The sequence below is a fragment of the Sarcophilus harrisii genome, chromosome 3 (assembly GCF_902635505.1).
Source record: "Sarcophilus harrisii chromosome 3, mSarHar1.11, whole genome shotgun sequence".
NCBI classification, from domain to species: domain Eukaryota; kingdom Metazoa; phylum Chordata; class Mammalia; order Dasyuromorphia; family Dasyuridae; genus Sarcophilus; species Sarcophilus harrisii.
This window is the reverse complement of record NC_045428.1, coordinates 214654703-214679436: the sequence shown is the minus strand read 5'-3', so window position 1 is coordinate 214679436 and position 24734 is coordinate 214654703. Positions and strand designations below refer to the sequence as shown.

At 32.0% G+C, this 24734-nt stretch overlaps 1 protein-coding gene across 1 annotated transcript in view; it reads right to left on the bottom strand.

Annotated features, from left to right (window-relative positions):
* Positions 1-1195: 1195 nt before the first annotated feature.
* LOC100931042 (arylsulfatase D) overlaps positions 1196-24734 on the bottom strand; it is a 30221-nt gene continuing 6682 nt past the window's right edge. Inside the window, exons 3-10 of the mRNA XM_012546116.3 lie at positions 24009-24130; positions 21254-21376; positions 18961-19384; positions 18576-18712; positions 9559-9693; positions 8751-8913; positions 7490-7611; positions 1196-2707 (exon numbers count right to left, since the gene is read on the bottom strand). Of these exons, the coding sequence (XP_012401570.1) occupies positions 2337-2707; positions 7490-7611; positions 8751-8913; positions 9559-9693; positions 18576-18712; positions 18961-19384; positions 21254-21376; positions 24009-24130 (1597 nt within the window). The 3' untranslated portion in view covers positions 1196-2336. The remainder of the gene's footprint in view (positions 2708-7489; positions 7612-8750; positions 8914-9558; positions 9694-18575; positions 18713-18960; positions 19385-21253; positions 21377-24008; positions 24131-24734) is intronic.

Sequence of the window (24734 nt, the reverse complement as noted above, 5' to 3'; positions counted from 1 at the left end):
GAATATACTCATATGGAGGAGCCTCCTCCATCACCTTGTAACAAGAATGTTATTCAGTCATTTCTGACTCTTTGTGACCGCACTTGGGGCTTTTTTGGTAATGATACTGAATGGTTTTCTATTTCCTTCTCTAGCTCATTTTAGAGATGAAGAAACTAACAAAGTTAAAGGTCTTCCTGATCCAAGTCCAGAATTGTAACCACTGTACCACCTAGCTGTCTTAAGAGATTCTCTAAAGCAAAGTATCTGTACAACTCAGTCTCACATATCTAATTCATGCACAAGTTAAATCATCATCTATCATACATCATGATATCACAGGTTCTCTTGGAAAATGGATGGACAATAGCAAGAACAATGGCATTTTGGAGTACATAAATTTTTGTTTAGTTTTACCTTGGTTTCCAGAAAAAGCTCTCTCCCTACCACGTTAGAGAAATGACTTTATATATGGAGTATGACAATGTGAATATGTATTTACCTAGGTGAGTTTGAGACTGAATCTCAAAGTCCCTGGTTAAGCATTCAGTTTTGTAATTCTTTCCTTCAATCCAAATCATTAAATAGCAACTCAGGAAAAATCATCCATGATGATGTAGGCAGGGATAGGAAATCTTTCTTTTCTGCCAAGGACCATTGGATATTTATAACATTATTTGTGGACCACACAAAATTATTAAGTTAAAAATTCAAGCAGGTTCTTGTTCCTACCTTTATATTCATCATTATCTGCAGTTGCCCTGCTATGGCAGGGCAAGACCAAATGATTTCAGCCTTATATGGCTTGCAGGCCAGATATTCCTGATGTGGAGCAATCCATGATAATGAATGTAGGATACAGAAGAATGCCATAAAGATTAAGCTAATATTATTACATCAACTAGGGAGATTAATTGTATAGTTTTCTTAGATAAATCCTGACTCATATTTACTTTTGCATTTGATAAGTAGATAAAGGATTATGCCAATACATGTGCCTACTGACAGTTTAGAAAATTTTTTTAAAAAAATAAATAAGAGATAGGGCAGGTAGGTGGTGTGCAGATAGAGCACCAGCCCTGAAATCAGGAGGATCTGAGTTCAAATCTGGTCTTAGATACTTAACACTTCCTAGCTGTGTGACCCGGGGTAAGTCACTTAATACCAATTGCCTCAGCAAAAAAAATAAATAAACAAGAGAAATTCTAATACCTTCTAAAGTTAAAAAAAAAAAAAAAAAGCCAGCAGGGATCTGAATAAGCATAAATTGATTAACAGTGTTTTTTTCATGAAACGTGCTTTATAAAAACATTTCACATTAATCTTATAAATCATCCACAAATCAGCAGCAGATTCCATGTATTTTTGCACTTCTGTTCATTGATTCCTTTAATTCACCAATGATTACTACCTTCAAAATAGTTTTAAAAAATTTTAATGGTGTTTTCCTCCAAAGGTTGCTGAAAATAATATATACATTTCCTTGTTATACCCTCAGAAAAAGACATAAGGATACTTAAAAAGAGTTAACTTGAGAAGAATTAACTGAAAGGTTGCTTGGTGTGTTGTGGAACAGTCATTTCCTAGAAGTTGGGAGACTTCTAAAGTTTTTGCTTTGCTCTTTCGCAATTGCTTGACTAAAGGTAAGTTGTTTACCTTGTTCAATATTTTATACGTTGCAGAGTGCCTATGCGTGAGCTATCAATACCTTCATCATCAAAAGGAGTAGATAATCTCTGAGATTCTTTCTAATCTAAGATTCTAGGAATGTTCAAAGGAAAATTTGGATTTTTTTCTCATCATGTATGATTAGTTGGTTGTGATGTAGACATAAAGTTCAACATTTGTGTTTAGAAATTAAAGGACATGAAAATTTCAGGACAATTAAAAGCAATTTTCCACTGAAATATTTATCCTCAAATCTGGAATGGAGAATAAATTCAATTCCACAGGACTGTGCTATTTTAAACATAATTATACATATATAGATGCTTTTGCATGTCAAACTATTATATAAATATAGATTATGCATGGTGTGTGGCAACCTAACATTTCAATTTTAAGAGTAAATTAAAATTGATCACTTTTATTAAAATATTTATGCCTAAGATGAAATTGCATATTGTATTGGGAAATGCTTTAATTGACATTATGAGACCAATTAATTTAGAGATCATATGCATTTCTGTACAATCTTATGTTATACCTATTTTAAAATTTTGTGCATGATATACATTCAATAATCACCTTGTCCTAACATTCTTGTGGTCCTGTTGAAAATAAGTTGATTTCTTTAAATAAAATTGCCTTAAATAAAAATTTCTGAAACTTACAATGCTCTACTTGTTCTTAATTATCTAGAGTGTAATGTGTTCATTGTCAGCTTCCTTGTCACATGAACAAAATGGGAATGTACCACAACATGGCTGAAGCCATGGTTTCCACATGATATTGTTCATTGAGAATTGCTGGGAAACAGGATGAAGTGTTTTCTGATGCTTCCTTATTGCCTCTCTTAGTCTTTCAATCACGGTATAATAGAAGGGCTCAGTATCAGGTGAAAGAGGGCTGGTCTCAGAGGGATCACTTGAGAGATCAAATAGCAAAGGTGGATCATGGTAAGTCACATGTTCCCCAGAACATGGGCAAACTCCTCTCCCATAGCAAGCTCCAGCTCCTTCTGGGTGAAAATTTGGAGTTACATAATGGACCTTCCAGACTTTGTTACCTAATAAGAAAGAAAAACATTATACAGATGAGAAAGAAATCTATTGTTACCTACTGTGTTACAAAGTAAATTTTGTCTTTATAATGAAAAAAAGTATCATTATTAACAAAGATTTTTTTACCTTACTGATAAGCTATTGTATGCTTATCAAAATCACTTAATAAACTATGTGAACATAATTTTTGAACAGTTTCTATCTTTTGATTCATCATATTTTAAACTCTTTGATTATTTAAAGTTATCTTAGTTCTTTCCTTTCCAAAAAAAGTATATTTAATTCCAAATTGTGAAGTGCTTCAAATTGTTACTTATTTCCTATTATTTTCCCTGTATTTTAGGTTTCAACACCATTAGTGATGGTGTTTTGCTGTATTCTCTTAGTCTAAAAGTGTCAGATTTCTTTTTCTCCTATAATATAAAGGTGTAGGAATCTATGTCTATTATCTGTCTATCTATATTAGGTTCTTATCACGTACCAGGCACTATGCTAACTACTTTGAAATACCTAATTTAATAAATTCATTGATGAGAATGAAACTTCCAAAAGATAACATTTTTTTCTAGTCCCCTTTGCTTATCTTTCCATTCATCTAGTCTTTAAAATACCATGTCTATTTCATAGGATCATAAAATTTTAGTTATATTAAAGGTTAAATTTGAACATTGACTTGAATTTCTATTTAGGTGGGCTAACTATTATGTGGTAGTTATTTTTGTGTTTTGGAAATTTTTGATTTTTTTTTCTAGTTAAAAAGCTTCTCAGATGCATCCCCATTTTCTGTTCATCTTTTATTTTTAAAGAAATCTCTCCATTTCCATTAAACATTTGTTCGGTAACTTCATCCTAGCACTCTTATCAACTAAATTTTTCTTAAGATACAAGTTCTTTGCTCTAACAAAACAAAAAGAATACTAATCAACTTGTATTCAGGAAGCATTTAAAACTTTAAAATTGATATAAAATGGTTTTTATCCATTATAGTCAATATTACAAGCTAATCTATATTGTTGTTGTTATTGTTTGTCTTTCATTCTTGAAAGGGACCATGATATCAGAGAGATGATGCAAGTCAATTTGATTTGGGTGAGGGAAGGTTGTGCAAAGTCACTGGCCTTACTTTCCCCTTTAGAGTCATCTGTGTCCAGATATAGATCAGAAGGACTGAAGATGGCCTGAATGAAATGGAAGACTTTGTCCTTTTTAAGTTAAGATCTTCAACAGGTCTCAATTTGATTGAGGCAGCACCCATTCTGTGATTAAGTAACAATTGAGGCAATGAATCTCCTTTTTCAACTAGTCTCTCTCTTAAACCCCCATCTAAATAAATACATAAATGACTGGATGAAGAATCTGGGAGGGGAAGACCCTTGGGGTTGCTGGCCAAAGGAGAAATGATTGCTATTTATGTTCAATCTGAGTCAAACAGGATCCAAACCATCTCTCTCATTTCACCCAGTCCTCATGACTTCTTCCATATCTTGCCACTGGACCTAGATGGCTCTGGAAGGAAAAGTGAGCTCCCCACCCACCTTAAATACAATTCATTTACATGTCATGGCATTACTTTCCTGATTTCATGATCTTCGAAAATGAAAGACAAACAACAACCTCTGTCAGTAAAGCTGGCCTGGCATTGGTCAATTGGAAGACTCTTTTTTTCCTTCTTCTCTCCCTCCCTTCCTTTTTCCCTCCTTCTCTCCCTCCCTCCTTTCTTTCCTTCCTTCTTTCCTCCTTCCTTCCTTCTGTCCACATAGGGTTTCATACCATTACCTACAGATACTCTTAAAAACTTTTTTTTTTCTTTTGCACTTGTGAATCCTTCAAAGATATCTTGAGGTTCGGTGGCTAGATTCTTCTCTTAAGGACCCCACCTTAAACTAAAATAAATCTGATTCTAATTGGTCACCAATAGGTCCCAGGCCAAGCCCCATTTGGTCAGTGTATATTAAGGAATTGCCAAATGAGCCTTATTCCCCATATATTCAATATATATTGAATAATTATATTTTATTTAAAATAGTAAATAGTAAAATAGTAAAACAAAAGAAATAGTATTTACAAATTTATCTATGTACTCAATTACATTAATTACTATATTCTAAAGCAAATGAGATACCATTGTATTGAATGATTAACAAGAGGGAATAAAGCATTTAGACTTATGTCTAGTCCAAATGAGTAAATCCATTTTATGCTGTTCTTTGTTTTTTTTTTTTAAGAAAATAGGGATAATTATATGAGATTAAAATCCTGGCAATAAACTACATTTTTAGATGAATTTTGTTAATTAATTAAGGTATCATAGAACTATATCTTTTTTTTTTTTTTTTTTTTTTTTTTGCTCAGGCAATTGGGGTTAAGTGACTTGCCTAGAGTCACACAGCTAGGAAGTGTTAAGTGTCTGAGGTTAAATTTGAACTCAGATCATCCTGACTTCAGGGTTGGTGCTCTATTCTCTGTGCCACCTAGTTACATTGACTATATCTTTTTAGAATTAGCTATTTTATATTGATTTTATCATTGAACATATGTTAATATCAAGTAATGATATGCTAATAATGTTCATATAGTTCTTTGTTAAGACATATCCAATGTTGTATTTTGTAATGTCCAGTCTAGCTTTCTGGAGGGTCTCTGCATGGACATTGATCTTAGCAGGAGAGTTACCACAAGGATGGTCAGGGATAGAGTCTGGAGTCTGGAGTCTAGATCTGAGCTCAAGTTCGAGCACATACTCACACTCACTCAAGTCTGCTTATTTCAAGTCCTTTCATCCCTTAAAGATCTTAGTACAATTACATCACTTTAGCACACTAAGCATGTGCCAACTGTAGAACCATTACATCACTATATCACACTAAGTACTAAGTATATGTGAACTACAGAACCATTATCTCATCAATCACACTGAGTAAACACCCTGTTGTAAATGTCTTTGCTTCAAGTATCCTTTTCTCAGAGTCCCCCAATATCTGCAGCCTTCTACAGTATTTTATATTTTTATAGACCCTTAAGGATTTTCAAATATACTCTCTGTAGCACAATGTAGAAAGAAAATGATATAGATTATATTTGTTCTCTTTGTTATCCATTAAGTTGACTAATTAGGTTCAAAGTTCATATCATAAAAAAATGGAAGAACAATTTGGATAGTAAGAATTGAACATAAGTGATTTTTATAGTTTCTGGCACATAATAAGTGCTTTATTAATACATGCATATTGGTCACTCAACACAGGGAACTGAATCATGAAGACAAAAGCTAATTAGATATTGAGAGATCGGGTAAGTTGATTATTGAGGAAATTATACTCTCATCTTTAACTTGGCTTAGGCCAAACCAATACAACACTGTTATTAGAGACTTCATTAATAAAGGTTATTATGAGAAGGGGTTAAATATTCTTAAGTGGCAGCCTAATGCTGTATATGGAAAAGTGACCTCAGAGTCAGGGAGGCCTAGGTTTAAGTCTCAGTCACACAAATTGACTGTTTACCTCTAGGCAAGTTACTTTATCTGTCAGTGCTCCATGCACTATGACTTTAAGTACTGTATTAGTATGAGGTAGTTTGTATTGGTAGAGGGTATTTCCTCTCTGGAAGATGCCCTACCCTAGTGAACTTCAAACATTTTAGTTTCAAGAACCCTTTATACATTTAAATATGATTGAAGACAACAAAGATCTTTTATTTATATGAGATACATATAACACACACATTTTGTGTGTGTGTGTGTGTGTGTGTGTGTGTGTGTGTAAAGAGAAAAAAGTTTAGTTTCAAATATGCTAACAGATTAGAAATTCTTTAATATATTACAATCTTCTGTCTGTTACCTCAGGCTGCCACTTAAAGAATAGCTAAACTTTTCATAATAATCTTTAATGATTCAGCCTCCAATAACAACATTGTTAATCTAAACCAGAATAAAGATAAAGAATTATAACTATCTTAAAAAATCAGCTTACATAATCTCTCAATAACTAATAAGTTTTTACTTTCATCACTCAGAAAGACTCAACTTCCTGAGTTTAAAGCTGGCCTCAGAAACCTAAAAGCTATGTGACCCTAAGCAAGTCACTTGCCCCTGTTTGACTCAGTTTCTTCATCTATAAAATGAGCTGGAGAAAATTGTGTACCACTCCAGTAACTTTGCCAAGAAAATCCCAAATGGGGTCATGAGGAATCAGACATAACTGAAATAACCAACAACATGCACAAACATACACATACATCCTTACACAAACAAAAACGTTTTCATTGTCTTCAATCATTTTTAAGAGTGTAAAGAGATCCTGAAACCAAAATATTTGAAAACCACTGGGGTAGGATATCTCCCAGAGAGGAAACTCCTTCTACCAATGCAAACCAACTCATATTTATGCGATGTTCATGTATGCATACATGTATATGTATATGTATGTATATATGCAACATATTAGAAATTAAAATATACTATTATTATGAAAATAATTTTGATTTTGTGGATACCCTAAATGGGTCCTAGTAGTCTCTGGACAATATGTTGAAAACTGCTGGATTATATGAAATCAGCTTTCCTGTATGTCCCCCAGCCTCAAAATTCTTTAATTAAAATTTTTCAAGGTGAATGAAATGATTATTTCATAAGATATAATTCATCTATCTATCAAAGTATAAAGATGAAGTTTCTATTCCTCTTATGAAAGCACATGAACTAACAAGATTCTAACCAATTTTATGTTGAATGAAATAATAAAGCAATGAATTTGTTTGTATTGCTGTGATAAAAGTTTCATACTCACTGTCCTTTTGGTGCCATCGTGCTGCATGTAAGTGAATCCCACAATAGTGAAATAAGAAATGGTGTTCTGAGTGCTTAACAGTTCCTTGCAACAAAGGTATCAGGTTGTGGCCATCAATCACCCTGGTAAGATAAAGAGTAAGAAAGCCAATCAATACCTCCTCTAGAGTTCTACTTCAATATCTGCTATTTTAACTCAGAACAAAACTCAAAAAAGTCCTGAACTGTCAAATTTGACCTCAGTTGTTTGACATAGTTATTTAAAATCCCAATGCAGCTGAATATGTCCCTTTAAGTATCCCTTCAATCCATAATATTCCCTTTCATCTTCTTACTATGAAGCACTGACAAATATAAAAGAGTTGGAGAAGTAAATTTAGTAAAAATCAAAGTTGTATATATATATGTGTGTGTGTGTGTGTGTGTGTGTGTGTGTGTTTATTTATAAATAAGGATTTTTTTTTTAAAATTACATTTCTTGAAAGATTCTTATTTGAATTATGTGGTTTATGGTTTATATTTTTAAGTTGGTTTTGGTTCTCTTTATAAACTGTGTGTATGTATATATATTATATATATATATATATATATATATATACGTACACACATATATTCACACATATATACATGTATGTACATATACATAAACATGTATAGATATAAATAAGTACATCTTGCTTGTCATTTGATAAATATGTTCCCTGGTTATATTGGATGTGAGGAAAGTAATGTTTTTAGCAAATTGTAACTTTTATTATGAGGTCTTCTTAATTTTACAAATGTATCGTAGACCTAGTCTGTGCAATATTTGATTTTAGGTATTACTTAAAAGATGAAATAAATATAATTGTCATTGTTCTTCAACTAGCCTTAATGTTTTATCTGAATTCCTTTATGTTAAAAAAAAAAAGTCTAAAGAATAAAGAATACTGTGCAGGAAAAAACCCAACTAAACACATTTGCAATGATTTATGACAAAATATTGCATTTGAAATAATTTTATAGAAGAACATTTTCAAAGATATAGAAATCTTAGAGATATAAATAAATACCTTCCCAGTAGTGCTAAGTTATGACAAGTAAACTTTGCCAGTGTCTTCCTAAATAAATGGTCTGTCAAAAATGTCATTTAATTTAATGCTACAGACTATAGACTATTATTATTCTAATATTGTTGTAATTCTTAAAAGCAAATGACTACAAATCATGTTAAATACATGGAATAAAAGAAAAAAAATAAACCAAGAAGCTTATTTCTGTACCTGTCATGAGGCATTTCACCTCTTCCTAGATGAACAACAGTTGGGTAGATATCCATCAGACTTGTAGGCTCATCAATTTCTTGACCTGCTGGTAATACCCCAGGCCATCGAAATATTCCTGGCACACGAATTCCACCTTCCCAGCCTCCCATGCCTTTACCTCCTACAATTTGAATTATAGAGTAAGAAGTTACCAGAACACATATCAAATACCAAAATACCAAATCAAAAATACTGATATGAGAATCTATTATAATGTAAGTTGAATGGAAATAACACCTTCACAACGATCATCTATATTTTATTGTTTTGAATATAGCATGAGGAAGAAGCATTTGGTCATCATTCTTAATATAATAAGTTTTTCTTCAGTGTTGTTGTCAAGATATTTAAATTGTCAGCATTATGTTATCAGTTTTAATGGTACCAAAAACTAAAACAAAACAGACAAGTAAACAAAGAAACAAAAATTTTGGCTTTGGGACAGCCCCATATTATTTCTTTGAATGTCAGATTTACTTTTCAAGTTGGTTAGTCAAGAGCAATTTTCAAATCAGTCTTAATTGTCTCAATTATATTCCAATTGATGAGAATAATCATGGGAAACAAACCATAAACGAGCTCTGCTGTAGGAGAATACTAATCAAAAAATTATCCAAAATTATAAAGTAATTAGTAGAGGAACCAGAACTACCACTAAATTCTCCTGTCTGGTTAAGTGCCCCTTTCACAATTTACCAGACATTACCAAATTGAGTCTATTTTTTCCCCTACATTTTTGATCTTTGAACAAATGACTCTTTGACACCTTTGAATATTCCATTTGATCCACCAAGCTGAACATGTCCTTCTCTAGCCTCCAAATGCCCTCCATGGTCTGAGGTGAAGTAAATGAATGTTGTATTTTTCAAGCCTTCTTTTTCAATAGCATCAAGAATTTTACCTGATAAAGAAATGAAAATTTATGTGAAAAAGCAAAATTGACAACCACACAATAGAAACAAGTAAGTCTTAATCTGCGACAGCTGGGTAGTACAGTGGAAAGGACGCCAGGTCTGGAATCCGGAAGTCAAAAAAGATCTGAACTCAAATTTGACCTCAGACATTTATTAGCTGTGTGAGCCTGGGCAAGTCATCTAATACTGTTTTCTTCACTTTTCTCATATGTGAAATATAATAAGGAGGACATAGTAAACTATTCCATATCTTTGCCAATAAAACCTCAAATGGAATCATGAAGCATCTTAAATAACTGAACAACACAGCTCTATTTTCCATCATTCTTTGGTAATAAGGAGGTATAATGAATCACATTAACCCTAGTGAGCTGACTTGAGTATTATGATTATCATTAAATTAATCTTTAAAACTTCTACCAATTATTAAATATCTTATTGCTGACACATAACTTTGCAAACATGAAACTAGGTACAGTCAAAATAATAAAACTATTAAACCAATATATAAGCAATACAGTTTTTAAAAAAATATTGTATATTGGGGTTGTAAGAGTGAGAATGGAGCAAAGGTGTGGAATAAAACCAACATATTTTCCAAACTCTCCAAACTCCAAAAGCTTTAAAAAACATATCAAAGCAGTCTAAATAAAAAAGCTAATAAAATTTCATAGGGAGTCATTATGCAAGTCCCCGGCAATTAAGGAATACAGAGTGATCTGGAAAATGGGATAGGGACCAGCATCAGTGGTGGGCTGGACACATGATCTGAAAGAGATTATAAGAGACCCCTATACTAGCTCTGGGAATAGGATCAGGTGCTATCTGGTAGATTTATTGCCCATTACCAAGTACCTACTCACAATTTTGGGGCAGAGAGAGGAGTTGTTGTAAATCCTAGGGGCCCTAACTGTCTAAATTCTAGAGCTCAGATTAGTATAACAGTGATCACACTTTCCCTCAAATATACCAACTTGGAAGTATGGAAAATTAAGAAGTCCCTCTGAACTAGCTGAGAAAATAGCAGGGTGAAAAAAACAGGTATGTAAGAAAGTGATTCTCCCTCACCACAAGTGAACAGAACCCATCTCTAACATAAAGCTGAAAGTCAAGAAATAGGCTGGAAAAATGAACAAAAAAAACAAAAGAACGTAACCATAAACTTTTTTTTTTAATACTATGGTAACAGGGAAGCACAAACTATACATTCAGAAAAAAACAATGATTTGACAGCATCTATAAGCAAAGTTACACAGAAAATGCAGTTGGAATACAAACCAAACCAAAAAAAAAATAGCTAGAAGAGAAAAAGAAAGACATAAAAAGAAAAGCCAAAAAAAAAAAAAAATTAAAGATCAAATGAATGTTAGAAAAAATGGGAAAAGAAATGAGAGCTAAGTAATAAAATTGTGAAAAGAGAATTAACAGTTTATTAAAAGATGTTAAAAATATTTAAGGAAATAATATCTTAAAATTCAAAATTGGCCAAATAGTAAAAGAGAAATTTCACAGAAAAAAAAATAAATCTATAAAAACTAGAACTGGTCAAGTGAAAACTAGTGACTCCATAAAACTATGAGAAATCAAGAAAAAATAAAATATAGAAAAAGACTGATAAAAATAGAAGAATAAAATATACTCATAAAAAACAAATGATCTAGAACATAAATTATGAAGATATATACCTGATGCAAATATTTCTTTAAAACTTTCAGAAATCATATTTCAAGAATTAAAAGATAAATTCCCCAGATATCTTAGAACCAGAAAGCAAAATGCAGATTGAAATAATGTATTAATCATCTATTGATGACATCCTAAAAATGAAAATTCCCGAGAATATAATTGCCAAAATTCACAGTTCCCCTGTAAAGGAGAAAACTCTGCAAGTAGCAAGAAAGAAATCATCCAAATGCTGTGAAGTCAGTCAGGATTGCATGAGATAACCAGACCTTCACAATAATGAAGCAAAGGGGTTAGAATATGATATTCTGGAAGGCAAAGTAGTTACTAGTTGTAACAGATTACAATAAAAATATAACCTACCCTCCAAAACTGAATACAATTGTATAGGGGAAAAATAGATATTTGATGAAATAGAGGACTTTTAAGTATTCCTGATGAAAAGACCAGAGCAGAATAGAAAAGCTGACAATCAATCAAAAGGCTCAAGAGAAACTGAAAGAACTAAATTTGAAATGAAAAGTTTAACAAGATTAAACTTTTTATGTGCCCAAATGGAAAGATGATATATGTGATTCCTAAGAATTTTATCATCATTAGGGCTGGCAGAAAAAATCTATTTGGACAGAGGGCATGGATATAGTTTATTATATTGGTATAATCTCAAAAGAAGAATGGAAGATTGAGAAAGAAGAAAGCACTAGAAAAAGGTGGGAGGAAGGAAAAGAATAAGAAAAATAATCTCACAAAAAAGAGACCCAAAAGGAAGTTGTTTTTTTTATAGTGGTGGGGAAAATGAGGGGGCAAGGAGAATTGAAAACGTTGAACATCATTTTAATCAGAAGTGAACTCTATCTTTTTTTTTAAAAAAAATGAACACACTTCTAATGTGCTCCCTAAGGAAAAAAAAAAACCCAGGACTAGATGGAATTACAAGTTAATTCACCAAAAATTTTACCAAATCCTAATACTGGAAAAAAATTGGAAAAGAAATTCTACTAAATTCCTTCTATGATACAATATGGTTTTGATATCCAAACCAGAGAGAGCAAAAACAGAAGAAAAAAAAACAGTAGACCAATTTTTTTAATGAATATTTACACAAAACATATAAATAAAATACTAGCAAGGAGATTATAACAACATATCACAAAAAATCATACATTATGACCATACTATACAATAGGAAAGGAGAGTAGGTCCAATATTAAGAAAGCTATAAGCATAATTGTTCATATTTATAACAAAAATAACAAGATGTTATATCAAAAACCTTTTTGATAAAATATAATATCCATCCCTATTGAAAACACTAGACACATATAAATTTGAGCTTTTCTTAATATGATAAGTAGTACTTAATAAAACTAAGAGTAAGCATTATTTGTGATAAGAATCAACTAGAAAATTTCCCATAAGAACAGGGGTGAAATAAGAATGTCCATTCTTACCATTAGTATTAATATTGTGCTAGACAAGAAAACAAATTAAAGGAATAAATATTGCCATTGAGGAAACAAAACTATCACTTTTGTAGATAGTATGATGACACACTTAGAGAATCCTAGAGACTCAATTAAAAAAAAAAGTAGTTAAAACAATTAACAATTTTAACAATGTGGCAGGATGTGAAATATACCCACACAAATCATTACCATTTCTATATATTGCCAACAAAACATAAAAGAATAAATGCAGACTAAAATATTTGGGAGTCTGCATGCCGAGACACACAGGAGCTATATGATCAAGATGATAAAACAGTTTCTATGTAAATAAAGACAGATCTAAAGAATTGAAGAAATATTCCATTGTATGTGGGGTGGCCAAACCAATATTCATTCAGCAAAATACCAAGCAAACTATCAAAGAATTACTTCATAGAGCTAGAAAAAAATTATAACAAAATTCATTTAGTAGTAGTACATATCAAGAATATCAAGGAAATCAATTTAAAAAATGGGAAGGAAGGGACCTAACAATACTGCATTTCAACTATATTATGAAGCAATTATCACTAAAAACAATTTGATATTAACTTGGAATGATTGATCAAAAGAATAAATAAGGAAAACAATTTATAGAAGCAAATGAGCATAGTAACTTTGGGTTTTTGATAAACCCAAACACCCTTTTATTGGTGCAAGATCTCACTATTTTATAAAAATTGTTGGGAAACCTGGAAAATGATCTGACAGAAACTAGACTTGGATCAACATCTTACACCAAGATAAGTTTTAAATGGATGTATGATTTAGACATAAAAATTGATATCATAAACACATTTGGGAAGCATGGAAAAATTATGTTACACCTATAGATAGGGGAAGAATTCATGACCAAATAAGAGACAAAAAGATCACAGAACTAAAATTTTGATCACACTAAATTAAAAATTTTTAGCACACAAAAAAACAACAATGCAGACAAATCATGGAAAGTAGGAAAGTGGAATTGGGGATGGGGATTTTGTGAAGTTTCTTTGCTAAATGTTTCATTTCTCAAATATATAGGAAACTAAACCCTATTTATAAAAACTAAGAGTCATTACCCAATTGATAGTCAAAGTGATGAGGTCTAGATATGGGGTACCTAAATGATATTAGGGTTTAATTGAGGTCTAGTGCCAGGTTCGGGGTACAGGGAGTCAAATAGCACTCCCCTACAACCCCTTTGGATTCAGCACAAGGATACGGAGTTAAATGAGATCTAGTAATGGTGCAAGAGTCCCCTGTAAAGGAATTTACAGGCCTGAAAAGCTAGATTGATAAAAGAGGTTTATTATGGGGTTTGGAAGTAAGATAAAAGTCATAGAGATAAGAGGACACTGGAAATAGGATTCCAGTGGACAGAGATCCCTGGCATGCCAGGAGTAAGGCTGACATGTTTGGAACCTCTGCAAGGAGAGGATTTTAGTTTGACTCTTTTATAAGGAGAGATTTAGCTAAAGGGGCCTGTGGGTGGAGTCCCAAACTGGCTCCCTTTGGCTTGGAGGGGTTGAGAAAGCTGAGCAAATCATTAGAATGGGGGCTGGGACAGCCCAAATTGGCTCAGATCCAAGAGGGGATTGAGACAGGCCTGGATCTTCTATTGGAATTCAAAGGGATGCTTTTGACCAGGATTTGTGAATAAAAGGTCTTAGCTTCCTGGATTGATGATCCATCAGCTAGGAAGGATTGGGAATCAGAAAGAAAGGAATAAATCAATTCTTAAAGGGACTACAACCTGCATCAAAAGGATATGAACAAGCAGTTTTCAAAAGAATAAAGCAAAACTATCAATGATAACAGGAAATAATATTCCAAATCACTAATTATTAGAGAAATGCAAATTAAAGCAATTCTTAAGTACTATAACACATTTGTCTAAATAATTAAAATGACAGAGATAGAAAATGACAAATCCAGAAAGGGATGTAGAAAAACAGGTACCTAATCCACTATTGATAGAGCTGTAAACTTGTCTCACTAGTGTGAAAAATAATTTGAAACTAAGAACAAAGGCTTAGAAAACTGCATATCTTTTGACTCCGCAATACTACTAGATTTGTACCAAAAAGAGATTGAGGAATAGCAAATTTTTGTGGTGGCAAAGAACTGGAAATTGAAGGAATGCCTATCAATTGGGGAATGTCTGAACAAATTGTGGTATGTAACTGTGAAAAAGTACTAATTGTGTTATAAAAATGACAAGGGGAGTGGTTTCAGAAAAACAAGGGAAGATTTATATGAACTAATATAAAATGATATGAGAAATGGGAGATCATTGTGCATAGTATCAGCAATGATGTAATAATGATGAACTGGCTACTTTGATTGATACAGTGATCCAAGATAATCCCAAAGGATCCATGATGAAAAAAAATTATACCTCTAGAGAGAAAAGTGATGAATTCTGAATGCATAAAAAGGATAGTTTTTTTCCCCTTTTTTTCTTTTTCTAATAAGCAAATATATTTTGCATGATGAAATCATGTATAATTAATGACATTGCTTGTCTTCTAAGTGGGTCGAAGAGAATTTGGAACTCAAAATTTAAATAGAAAAGAATAGTAAAAATAATTAAAAAAAAGAAAACCATACAAAAGTGGCATTTGAGGCCTTCTGTGAATCCCTGGGAGTCATAAAAGAATCAATGATACTGAACAGGAATCATATGAAAAATGAAACTAAAGATTGCTCTGAAAACCTTTTTTCCTTTCTCTAGTATTGGTTCTTGGATATTTTATTCCTGCTTTTAGGAAAATGATGGTTCTCTAGTATACTCATTTTGCTTATAATTATAGCCACAAGAAATTGTAATATGTTCAGGAATTTTAAAGAGCATTAAAAGACATAATATTTGACCTTTAATGCCTCTCTTTACAATGTCTTTCTGTACCATAAAATAACTTTTGAACTTATTTTAAAGGAAATAGTAAAACTATTTATCTATCTTTGGGGGTCCAAGAGCTTGGTACTGACTGTCAGGAAAACCAGAGAGAGCTTTGACTAGTCTAGGCTATATAGTTAGATATTGGTATAAAGAAGGAAATGTAATCTAGTGGAGCAGTTACCCCCTATGTAAAGTTCAATCTTGCTTCTGACAGAAACTGGCTGGATGATCACCGACAGATATTCTTTGCCCTTTCAGTACATAGTCAAATCTCAAAGACTATTAAGCTGAACAACAGTTGTTGATCTGAACTGGCAGAGAGCATTTTCTCAGTCAGAATTCCAAAGCACCAGTGAAATCAGGGTCCATAATTCACATATATGGAATAAATCACCAGGATACATATATAATTAAAACAATGAAGGTTTTTTTTTGTCACCGTTTGCAGGTATACATCCCAGTGGATAAAAGGAAGTTGATGCATGCCTAAAGAGATTAATATTCGTCTTTCATATATACTTCACTTTCATTAGTGGTTTTCAATAATTAACTTAATCTCTGGACATATTTTTATCAATGAAGGGTTATAGTGAAACAATAAATAAATAAACTGAAATGAGTAGTTTGGAATTAGTTTCATTTTTATACAGTGGATACCAGTTTTATACCTAAGAAGCTGGTGTGGAATAAACTTGTGCAAAGTAACTACAAGCAGAGCAGCTGAAGAGATATTCAAAGAGTTCAGAGAAGAAAATAAAACATATTTTCAAACAATGTGGTGTAATCACAGACAGTTGCACAACCTACCACAAGATATAACAGGCCAGTCTGGTAGCAGGTAAAAGGAAAAAGGTAGTCAAAGGAAAGGAAAGATATCAATAATTCTAAAATAAGGAATTCATACTATTAAAAATTATATGAAAAATTCTAAATCATTTATATTACATGTCCTCAAAGTCTTAATACATTTCATTTTTAATAACTTTTAACTGAAAAAAGATGTTTTGAGATGTTATATGAGAGAAATGCAATCCAAAATATCTTTGTGGTTTCATCTCATATCCAGGAAATTTACATAAAAGAAAAAATATAGAAATAATCAGCTTTGGAGGGGTTTAAGAAAAAATAACAAGCAAACTATTCTTGAAATGAGTTCATTAAATAAATCAATAATTATTAAATTAATTAAATCAATTGATTTTAATGAAATTAATTTTTATTCTTGAAATCAATTTGAAATCAAGCTGACTGAGTGAAATATCTATAACTTTTGACCCAGAGATCCCATTCCTAAGCTTATACCTCAAAACCCTAACCCAAAATATTTGTAATAATATTTTTAATAGTAGCAGAGATCTAGAAACAAAGTAGATGCCCATTGATTAGGTAGTGGTTAAACAAATTATGGTGGTAGTTGTTTGTCCTTCACTCTTAAAGAGGACCATGACATAAGGGAGGTGATGTCATGACATGCAAACTGGATTTAAGTGAGGGAGGACTGTGCCAGGTCACTATCTCATATCCCCCTCCAGAGCCATCTGGCTCCAGTGACAAGGAGCACTGAAGATGGGCCTGGATGAAATGTCTTTTTAAGCCAAAGCTTTCACCATGTCTCAATTTGACTGAGGCAGAACCTACTCAATGATTAAGGTGAGGTAGCAATCTAGGCAATGAATCTACTCTTTCACATAGTACAAAAAAAAAACAAAACAAAAACTAAATAAATAAATGAATGAATGAATCTGGGAAGGGAAGAGCCTGAGGGTTTCTGGACAAAGCAGAAAGAACTGCTATTTGCATTCAGTCTGAGTCAATCAGTTACACAAACAAGACCAAACAGGGCTTGGTCTAGGACTTACTGGTGGCCAATTAGAATCAGATTGTTTTTTACTTAAGGCCTAGTTCTTAAGAAAGAAATCTTTCCAGTAAAACCCACGATATCTTGGGAGGGTTCAGAGATTAAAAAAAAAAAAAAAAAAAAAAAAAGAAGAGAAAAAAATGCTTTTAAGAGCATCTGTACAGGTATGGTTAAACAAATTATGGTACAGCTGGGTGATAGAACATTATGGTGCTATAAGAAACAGTGAAAAATTCAGAGAAGTATAATGTGCCATAGATGAACCAAAACAAAAGAAAAGAAGCAAAAATAGAAACACACACATACACATATAGCAGTTATATGTATATACACATAAATATAATATGGTATCACATTTATATAATTATATAATATATATAATATGCATTATATATATATATATTATATTAAGCAGAATAAAAATAATCATAAATAAAATATATATAAACATATATTTTTTATTTTTGCTTATATCGTATATGTATTTCTGATATATTTAATATATACATATGCCATATTATATACTTCGGCATACATATGTAGCTATTTTAACTAAAAACCTAAAATCTAAAGAAAAACAAAATAGTTTGTCATATAAATGTAACGACCAAGCTTGTTCCTGGAAAGAGATGAGAAAATGCATCTTACTCCCTTTGTATAGCTTTGGAGTGGAATGTTGAATTTTCTCATTGTTTGGTGAAAGTGTTGGTTAATTTTGCTGAAATGCTTTTCCCTCTTATGGGGAATTGTTATTATTGTTATTAGGGATAGCTCTCTGGGTAAGGGAGAGTGCAATGATTTATTATGAAGTTGTGACAACAAAATATATCAATATTTTTAAAAATTACACATCATAATCTCTGCTTTGTCTTATGGAAGAGAACAGAGATTATTACTTCTATCTCCATGAAACATATTTTTAAAGGTATAAAAATAATCATAGCTTTCACTTACCCACCATCCAGTCCATCTCTTCTACATTGTCTCCATATAAACCATGTTTGCTTTTCCCAAGAAATTGTTTTGTGGTAACAAGGGGAATATGGACATGAAGCAAAGAAACAAAGAGGAGGAATGGCCTATGCTTGTTTCTAAAAGAAACAATATTGATAAATTTTAGAAAGGTATGACAAGACATTTATTGAGTACATTCTTTCTGTCATTTGAAACTAATATGAAAAAGTTGCATTGGTTTCCATGTTCATTAATATTTTTGTTATGGATTTCTTTGATGAATTTATCATATAACCTTTAAAAAAAACTTCACAAGACCAATGTATGAGATTCAAGAATCCAAGAAATTCTTGAACATACTTTAAGAAAATAAAAGTTAGATTACCTGGCAATAAATGAAATTGCTTCCTTTAGCATGAGAGTTGCTGTTCTCTCTAAAACCATTGGTTGTTCGGTAATTTCATAGTTTCTCATTAAGATACAGTTCCAGTATCTTATAAATCCAAAACTGGAGTACCAGGAAATGAAAAACAGAAAACTAAGAGTAATCAAACTCATCAGTATTTTCCACGGTACTGAGACTAAGCCAGAAAGTTTACCAATGGTAAGTGTTAGCATCCCAAGGACTATTACCTGGGTGCAAACCCAAAGTTTAGCTCTAAAGGCAGCATCTACTTCTGGAGGTTTGTTTATTTGACAATCATTTATAAGTGTGAAAGGCATGCCATAAAAATAATCAAATCCATGGCTTAATGGATGGTGGCAATGATCATTTCGGAATTCACAGTTTACTCCTTGGTGCCATTTTCCTGGAAACAAAAGGAAAAAAAAAATCTTAAAATTATGTTTTATAGTGTTAAATAGTCTTTCAGAGTATCTCTGAGATCAAAATTCCCTAGTTTATTTTACAGATGAAAATACAATATAAAAGGTAATTTTATAGTATACATAATTAATAGTAGAGTTTTATCAATGATATTTGATATGAAGGGACCATACTATCCTAAGGAAACAAAATTGAAATTTTAAAATTTATTCAATAAAAGCGATAACAAACATTTCTTCTTGAATATGTTGACATATTCAAGTAATAATTTGCTCTTTTCTTTAAACTTTTTTCTCCCCTATATCTAACCAATCTCTTCCGTTTCTTTCTGAACTCTCTTTTGAGTACTCTACAACCAAAAAGGTAGGAAATGTTTTGATTAAAGTGATCAATTTTAACTTTCTTTGATATGAGGTGGGAGAGGTTGATCTATGCCAAGTTTCTGACATACTGTTTTTTAGTATTCCCAGCAATTTTTGTTAATTAGTGAGTTCTTATTCCCAAAACTGGAGTCTTTGATTTTATCAAGCAGTAGATTACTATAGTCATTGGTTATTGTGTCTTGTGTACCTAATCTACTGATCTACTACTTTTATTTTTTAGCCAGTATCAGATAGTTTTGACGACTGCTGCTTTTTAATAGAGTTTTAGGTCTGGTACTGGTGGGCCACTGACCTTTGCATTTTTTTCCCATTAATTCCTTTGATAGTCTTGATCTTTTCTTTTTCCAGATGAATTTTGCTATTTTTTCTAATTCTATAAAATATTTTTTTGACAGTTTAATTGGTATGACACTGAATAAGTAAACTAATTTAGGTAGAATTATTATTTTTATTATATTAGCTTGGCTTATCTATGAGCAATTTTTTAGCTATGACCAATTATTTAGAACTGACTTTATTTGTATGAAGTGTTTTATAATTGTATTCGTATAGTTCCTGGGTTTGTTTTGACAGGTAGATACCCATATTGTTTACAGTTATTTTAAGTGGAATTTCTCTTTCTATCTCTTGCTGCTAGGCTTTTTTTTCTTTCTTTAAAGAAAAATTCTCCCTTACAAGGGATGGGGGAGGAGAAAGAATAAAGGAAGAAATCTAGAAAATTTAAAAATAAAATATATATTTTAATAATTGTGGTTAAATAAAGAATCAGTCGATGTTGCTTGGTGGTCTAATCTTTTAATTTCTCTCCCTTCATAGACTTATAAATAAAAGAACTATTCCTTACCTGGAGATTAGAATATACAAAGTGAACAATGATTTTTAAAATGGTAGAAACAACAAATAAATAAAGACCTTACTTAGTCTTAGAATCCCAAGTTGAAGATAATGAGGAACTCAGAAATACTTTTGTGGTTGATAAGATATGAGAAATTACAGCTTTAATTCACAGGGAAAAGAATTTAATATTTTCTGACTATACCTTTAAAAAAAAATAAGATACTATAAAGTGCCATGAAATAAATCTTTATTTTAGTAAATTGAAATATGTTCAACAGGATAAGACAATTCTAGCCCTGTAATTTCTGAAATCAGGAAGGTAAAAGTGTAACTTCTAAAAATTCTTTGAATTTGTAAGTGTAAACTATATTAGAATTTGGCCAGTGAAAGAAGTTAAATATTCATGGATAGCACAAAGAAAGTAATCATTGCCGTAGGAATTTAGATCAAAAAGACTGATTCTCCTGAAAATATAACATAGCTATGAATTATCTAACAGAAATCAGAACCACCTTTGATTTTATAGGGGATAATAATTATTTTTTGTTTGTTCTTAGAAATAAATGAAGTTCTCTAATAATAAAAAGCAATTTAGTGCTAATGTGATTTGGATAAAACATTCTTATATGTACCTATAAGACCTGTTGCATATCCTTGCTGCTGTAGTATTTTTGCGAAAGTTGTTTCATTTGCAGGAAGTCCTCCTGAACCTGCATTCCATTGAAGTGCACGATATCCATTAGTGGCGTCCATTCCTATTATATATTAAAGAGAGAATGATTTTCCTCTTTTTTTTCCCTTAGTTATTTTAAATTGTGAATAAAAAAAAAGTAAGGGTATTCTAAAACCCCCAGTATTAGAAATTGCAGTGATACTATAATTTGCAAAATTGAAAAGTAATTTTAAGCTTTTCTTATCTTTACTTAGGACCTGTGGTGTCAAACTCTAATCAAAATGTAGGCCATTAAATCCAATATGAGAACATCTGCAGGCTGCATATTTACTTAGAAAACCATATATTAACATTATCTTTTCTTTCTCTCTTTCCTTCCTTCTTCCTTCCTTTCTTTCTCTCTTCTTCCCTCCCTTTCTCCCTCCCTCTCCCTATTCCTTTCTCTCCTTTCTCTCTCTCTCTCTCTCTCTCTCTCTCTCTCTCTCTCTCTCTCTCTCTTTCTCTTTCTTCCAGATTGTAGCACTCCTACAATTTATTTGATGTTCTTGGAGCAATGGTCTCAATTTTTTTAAAAAAAATTTCTCTCCCTGTTACTAAAAAACTATCCTATACCTTAAACATAAATATAGGAAGGGATAGGAAGTGGGCCTGTGATTCACTTAGTTTACGGAACTCCTTGTGGTTAAGAAATATGCATTTCTTGACTCAGGTCAGCAAATTCCCTGCAAACTATAGTTTTAGAAAGTCATCTAGGAGCACTTAGAGTTGTACTTCCTCAGGGACCCAACTCCAGTAAATATCAGTGGTGACATCTAAATCCAAGTCTGTCTTTCTGGATTCAAGGCCATTTCATCTCTTCACTGTACCATGCCAACTTTCATGTGCATATTTATTATAAAACTTAAAGAAAAATAATAAAGGATTAATAAATGGAAGGTAAAAATGATTTAACATTTGCAACAATAGGTAATCACTAGAGTTCATTGAGTAGGGAAATGGCATGGTCAGATATAAGTTTTTGGAGAAAAATTTTTTTTTCAGACATATGTAGAGACTAGAGAGGGTAAAGGGGAAATCAGATGAAAAGGCTAATTAGAAGCTTTTTCCAATAACCTAGATAAAAGATTATCAAAATATGAATTATGGTGGTGGTCATGTGATTAGAGAGAAAGGGATAGATTCAGGCAGTTAGATGACACTATAGATAAATTAAGAAAACCTGGGGTCACATCTGACTTTACATATATACCAGCTATGTAACCCCAGGTAAGGGGCTTAACTTTTGTTTGCCTTGATTTTGTCATCTATAAAACAGGAATAATAACCCTATATCTCAGAATCAAATGAGATGATTATAAAACGCTTAGCATAATGCCTGGCAGATAGTAAGTCCTATATAAATATTACTTATTATTATTTTAGAATCAAAAATGACAAGATTTAGCAGTTGACTACCTAATAATGAAAATGATAAATGAGAATGAAAAGTCAAGATGACATTGAAATTGTAAACTAGAAGAAGGCAGGAACCCTTTTTTTTTGAGGGGGGGAACAATTTAATGAGATCCATCTATGCCTGAACATCATGAAGAGATTTCATTCTCTTTCATGTAAAAGAAAAGGGGATTTATCTCTTGGTTTACGGCCTTTAGTACAGAGCCTACACTCAGAGGGACATTTGCCAAAGCCATTACATGATCTAGGGCAGTGTCATATTCAAATAGAAATGGAATTAAATAGTTGTATATTAACTTAGAAAACTACAGATTAATATTGCCTATGTTGTATTTTTATTTGTTTTATTAAACATTTCCCAATCATATTTTAATTTGGTTCAGGCTTTCACTTGAAAGTTTTGCTGACATTTGTAGACAGTGAATATAACTCCTCTGCTCTGGATGACATAGGTATTCTGGGAAAGGACATAGAATTTTCCTAATAGCACATTCACAGATATTGCTGTGGCTAAAAGTAGGGTTATAGCTTTCCTAAGAGGCTAAGATTAGCTCAGATAGAGGGATGGATAGGAGTGAAAAATAGATTGAGTTATATTCAAAAATAGCCTTATAATTGACTATCACTCTGTGGTGTGTGTGTGTGTGTGTGTGTGTGTGTGTGTGTGTGTGTGTGTTGCAACTCATCCTCCTCACTATTTGATTAGTTGATTATATACATGTAATGGCAGTCCAAAACCCTTTTGGGATCAAGAGATTACCTTTTTTGTACACCATTATCTTAAAGAGCTAGTGGGAGCAAAGGATTTATTATAATTCAACTAAGTGGTAATGAACCTTTCCAATTTTAGCTGTAGTTTTTGTTGATCTAGACATAACATCCTTCAAAATACTGTATTTCAGTACTTTCTAGTTCAGTAAAATCCACCAGAGCTTGAAATCTTTTGCACAGCCTCTGAGAACCAAGGTCATGCCCACATTGTGATGGCCAAAATGGAATTAACTATTACCAACATCAACAGACAGATGTTTGATTCTCTAAAAACACCTTAAACATATATTAATGTTACTACTAATTTTAAAAAATGCATGTGAAATAATATCAGCAGACTCAGTGAGTAGAACACATGCATTTATTTTTATCCTGCATATACTTCCCCTTTAAGAAAGTCCCAGTACATCTCTTTATTGATAAAGATAGATCTAAAAGATATGAAAATCCAGAATTTACTCAGTTATTTATTACCAGCAGGTACTGACCTGATCTGAAGGCATGTCTGCCGGTCAGGAAAGCAGCTCTGCTGGGAGTACACAGAGGGGCAGCTGCTAAGTGTTGCAGAAGTTTTATTCCTTCCTTTGCAAGACGATCAATATTTGGGGTCCTAAGAAAAACAATCCGATTTCAATGCATGTTGATGTTAAAGTATTTGTAATATTGAACAAATTTTAAAGTAAATGAACATTGATTGACATGTGATTTTGCTGAGATACCTATGTACTATATTATTCTTTTATTTATCCATTTTAAAAAATGTAGTCAACTTCAACAAATATGAACATTTCTATATACAAAGAACAAAAAAGAATTTTCAATATATAGCATAATACTTTAAAGGTATATATGCATATATAATACAATCATACATACATATTCATACATGTATAATACATATACACACATTATATAATGTGAACATTATGTATTATATATTCTCTGATCCCACTTCTCTCCTTTTAAAATATTTCATTGATGATCTTTTCTTTTCTTTCTTTACTTTTTTCTTTTTGCAACTCTTAACACTATTCTTCTAACTCCTTTCTAAGAAAGGGGTTAATGATAGCCCCTCCTTCCTGCATCTGATATTTTATTCAAACAGTCACATCAATAAAGGGACCAAAATATAAAGGATTTTTTTTTCTTAATGGCAATAAGCATTTCAAAATTAGATTTTCTCAGTCTCTAATTTACTCACTCTGAAAGCCTCA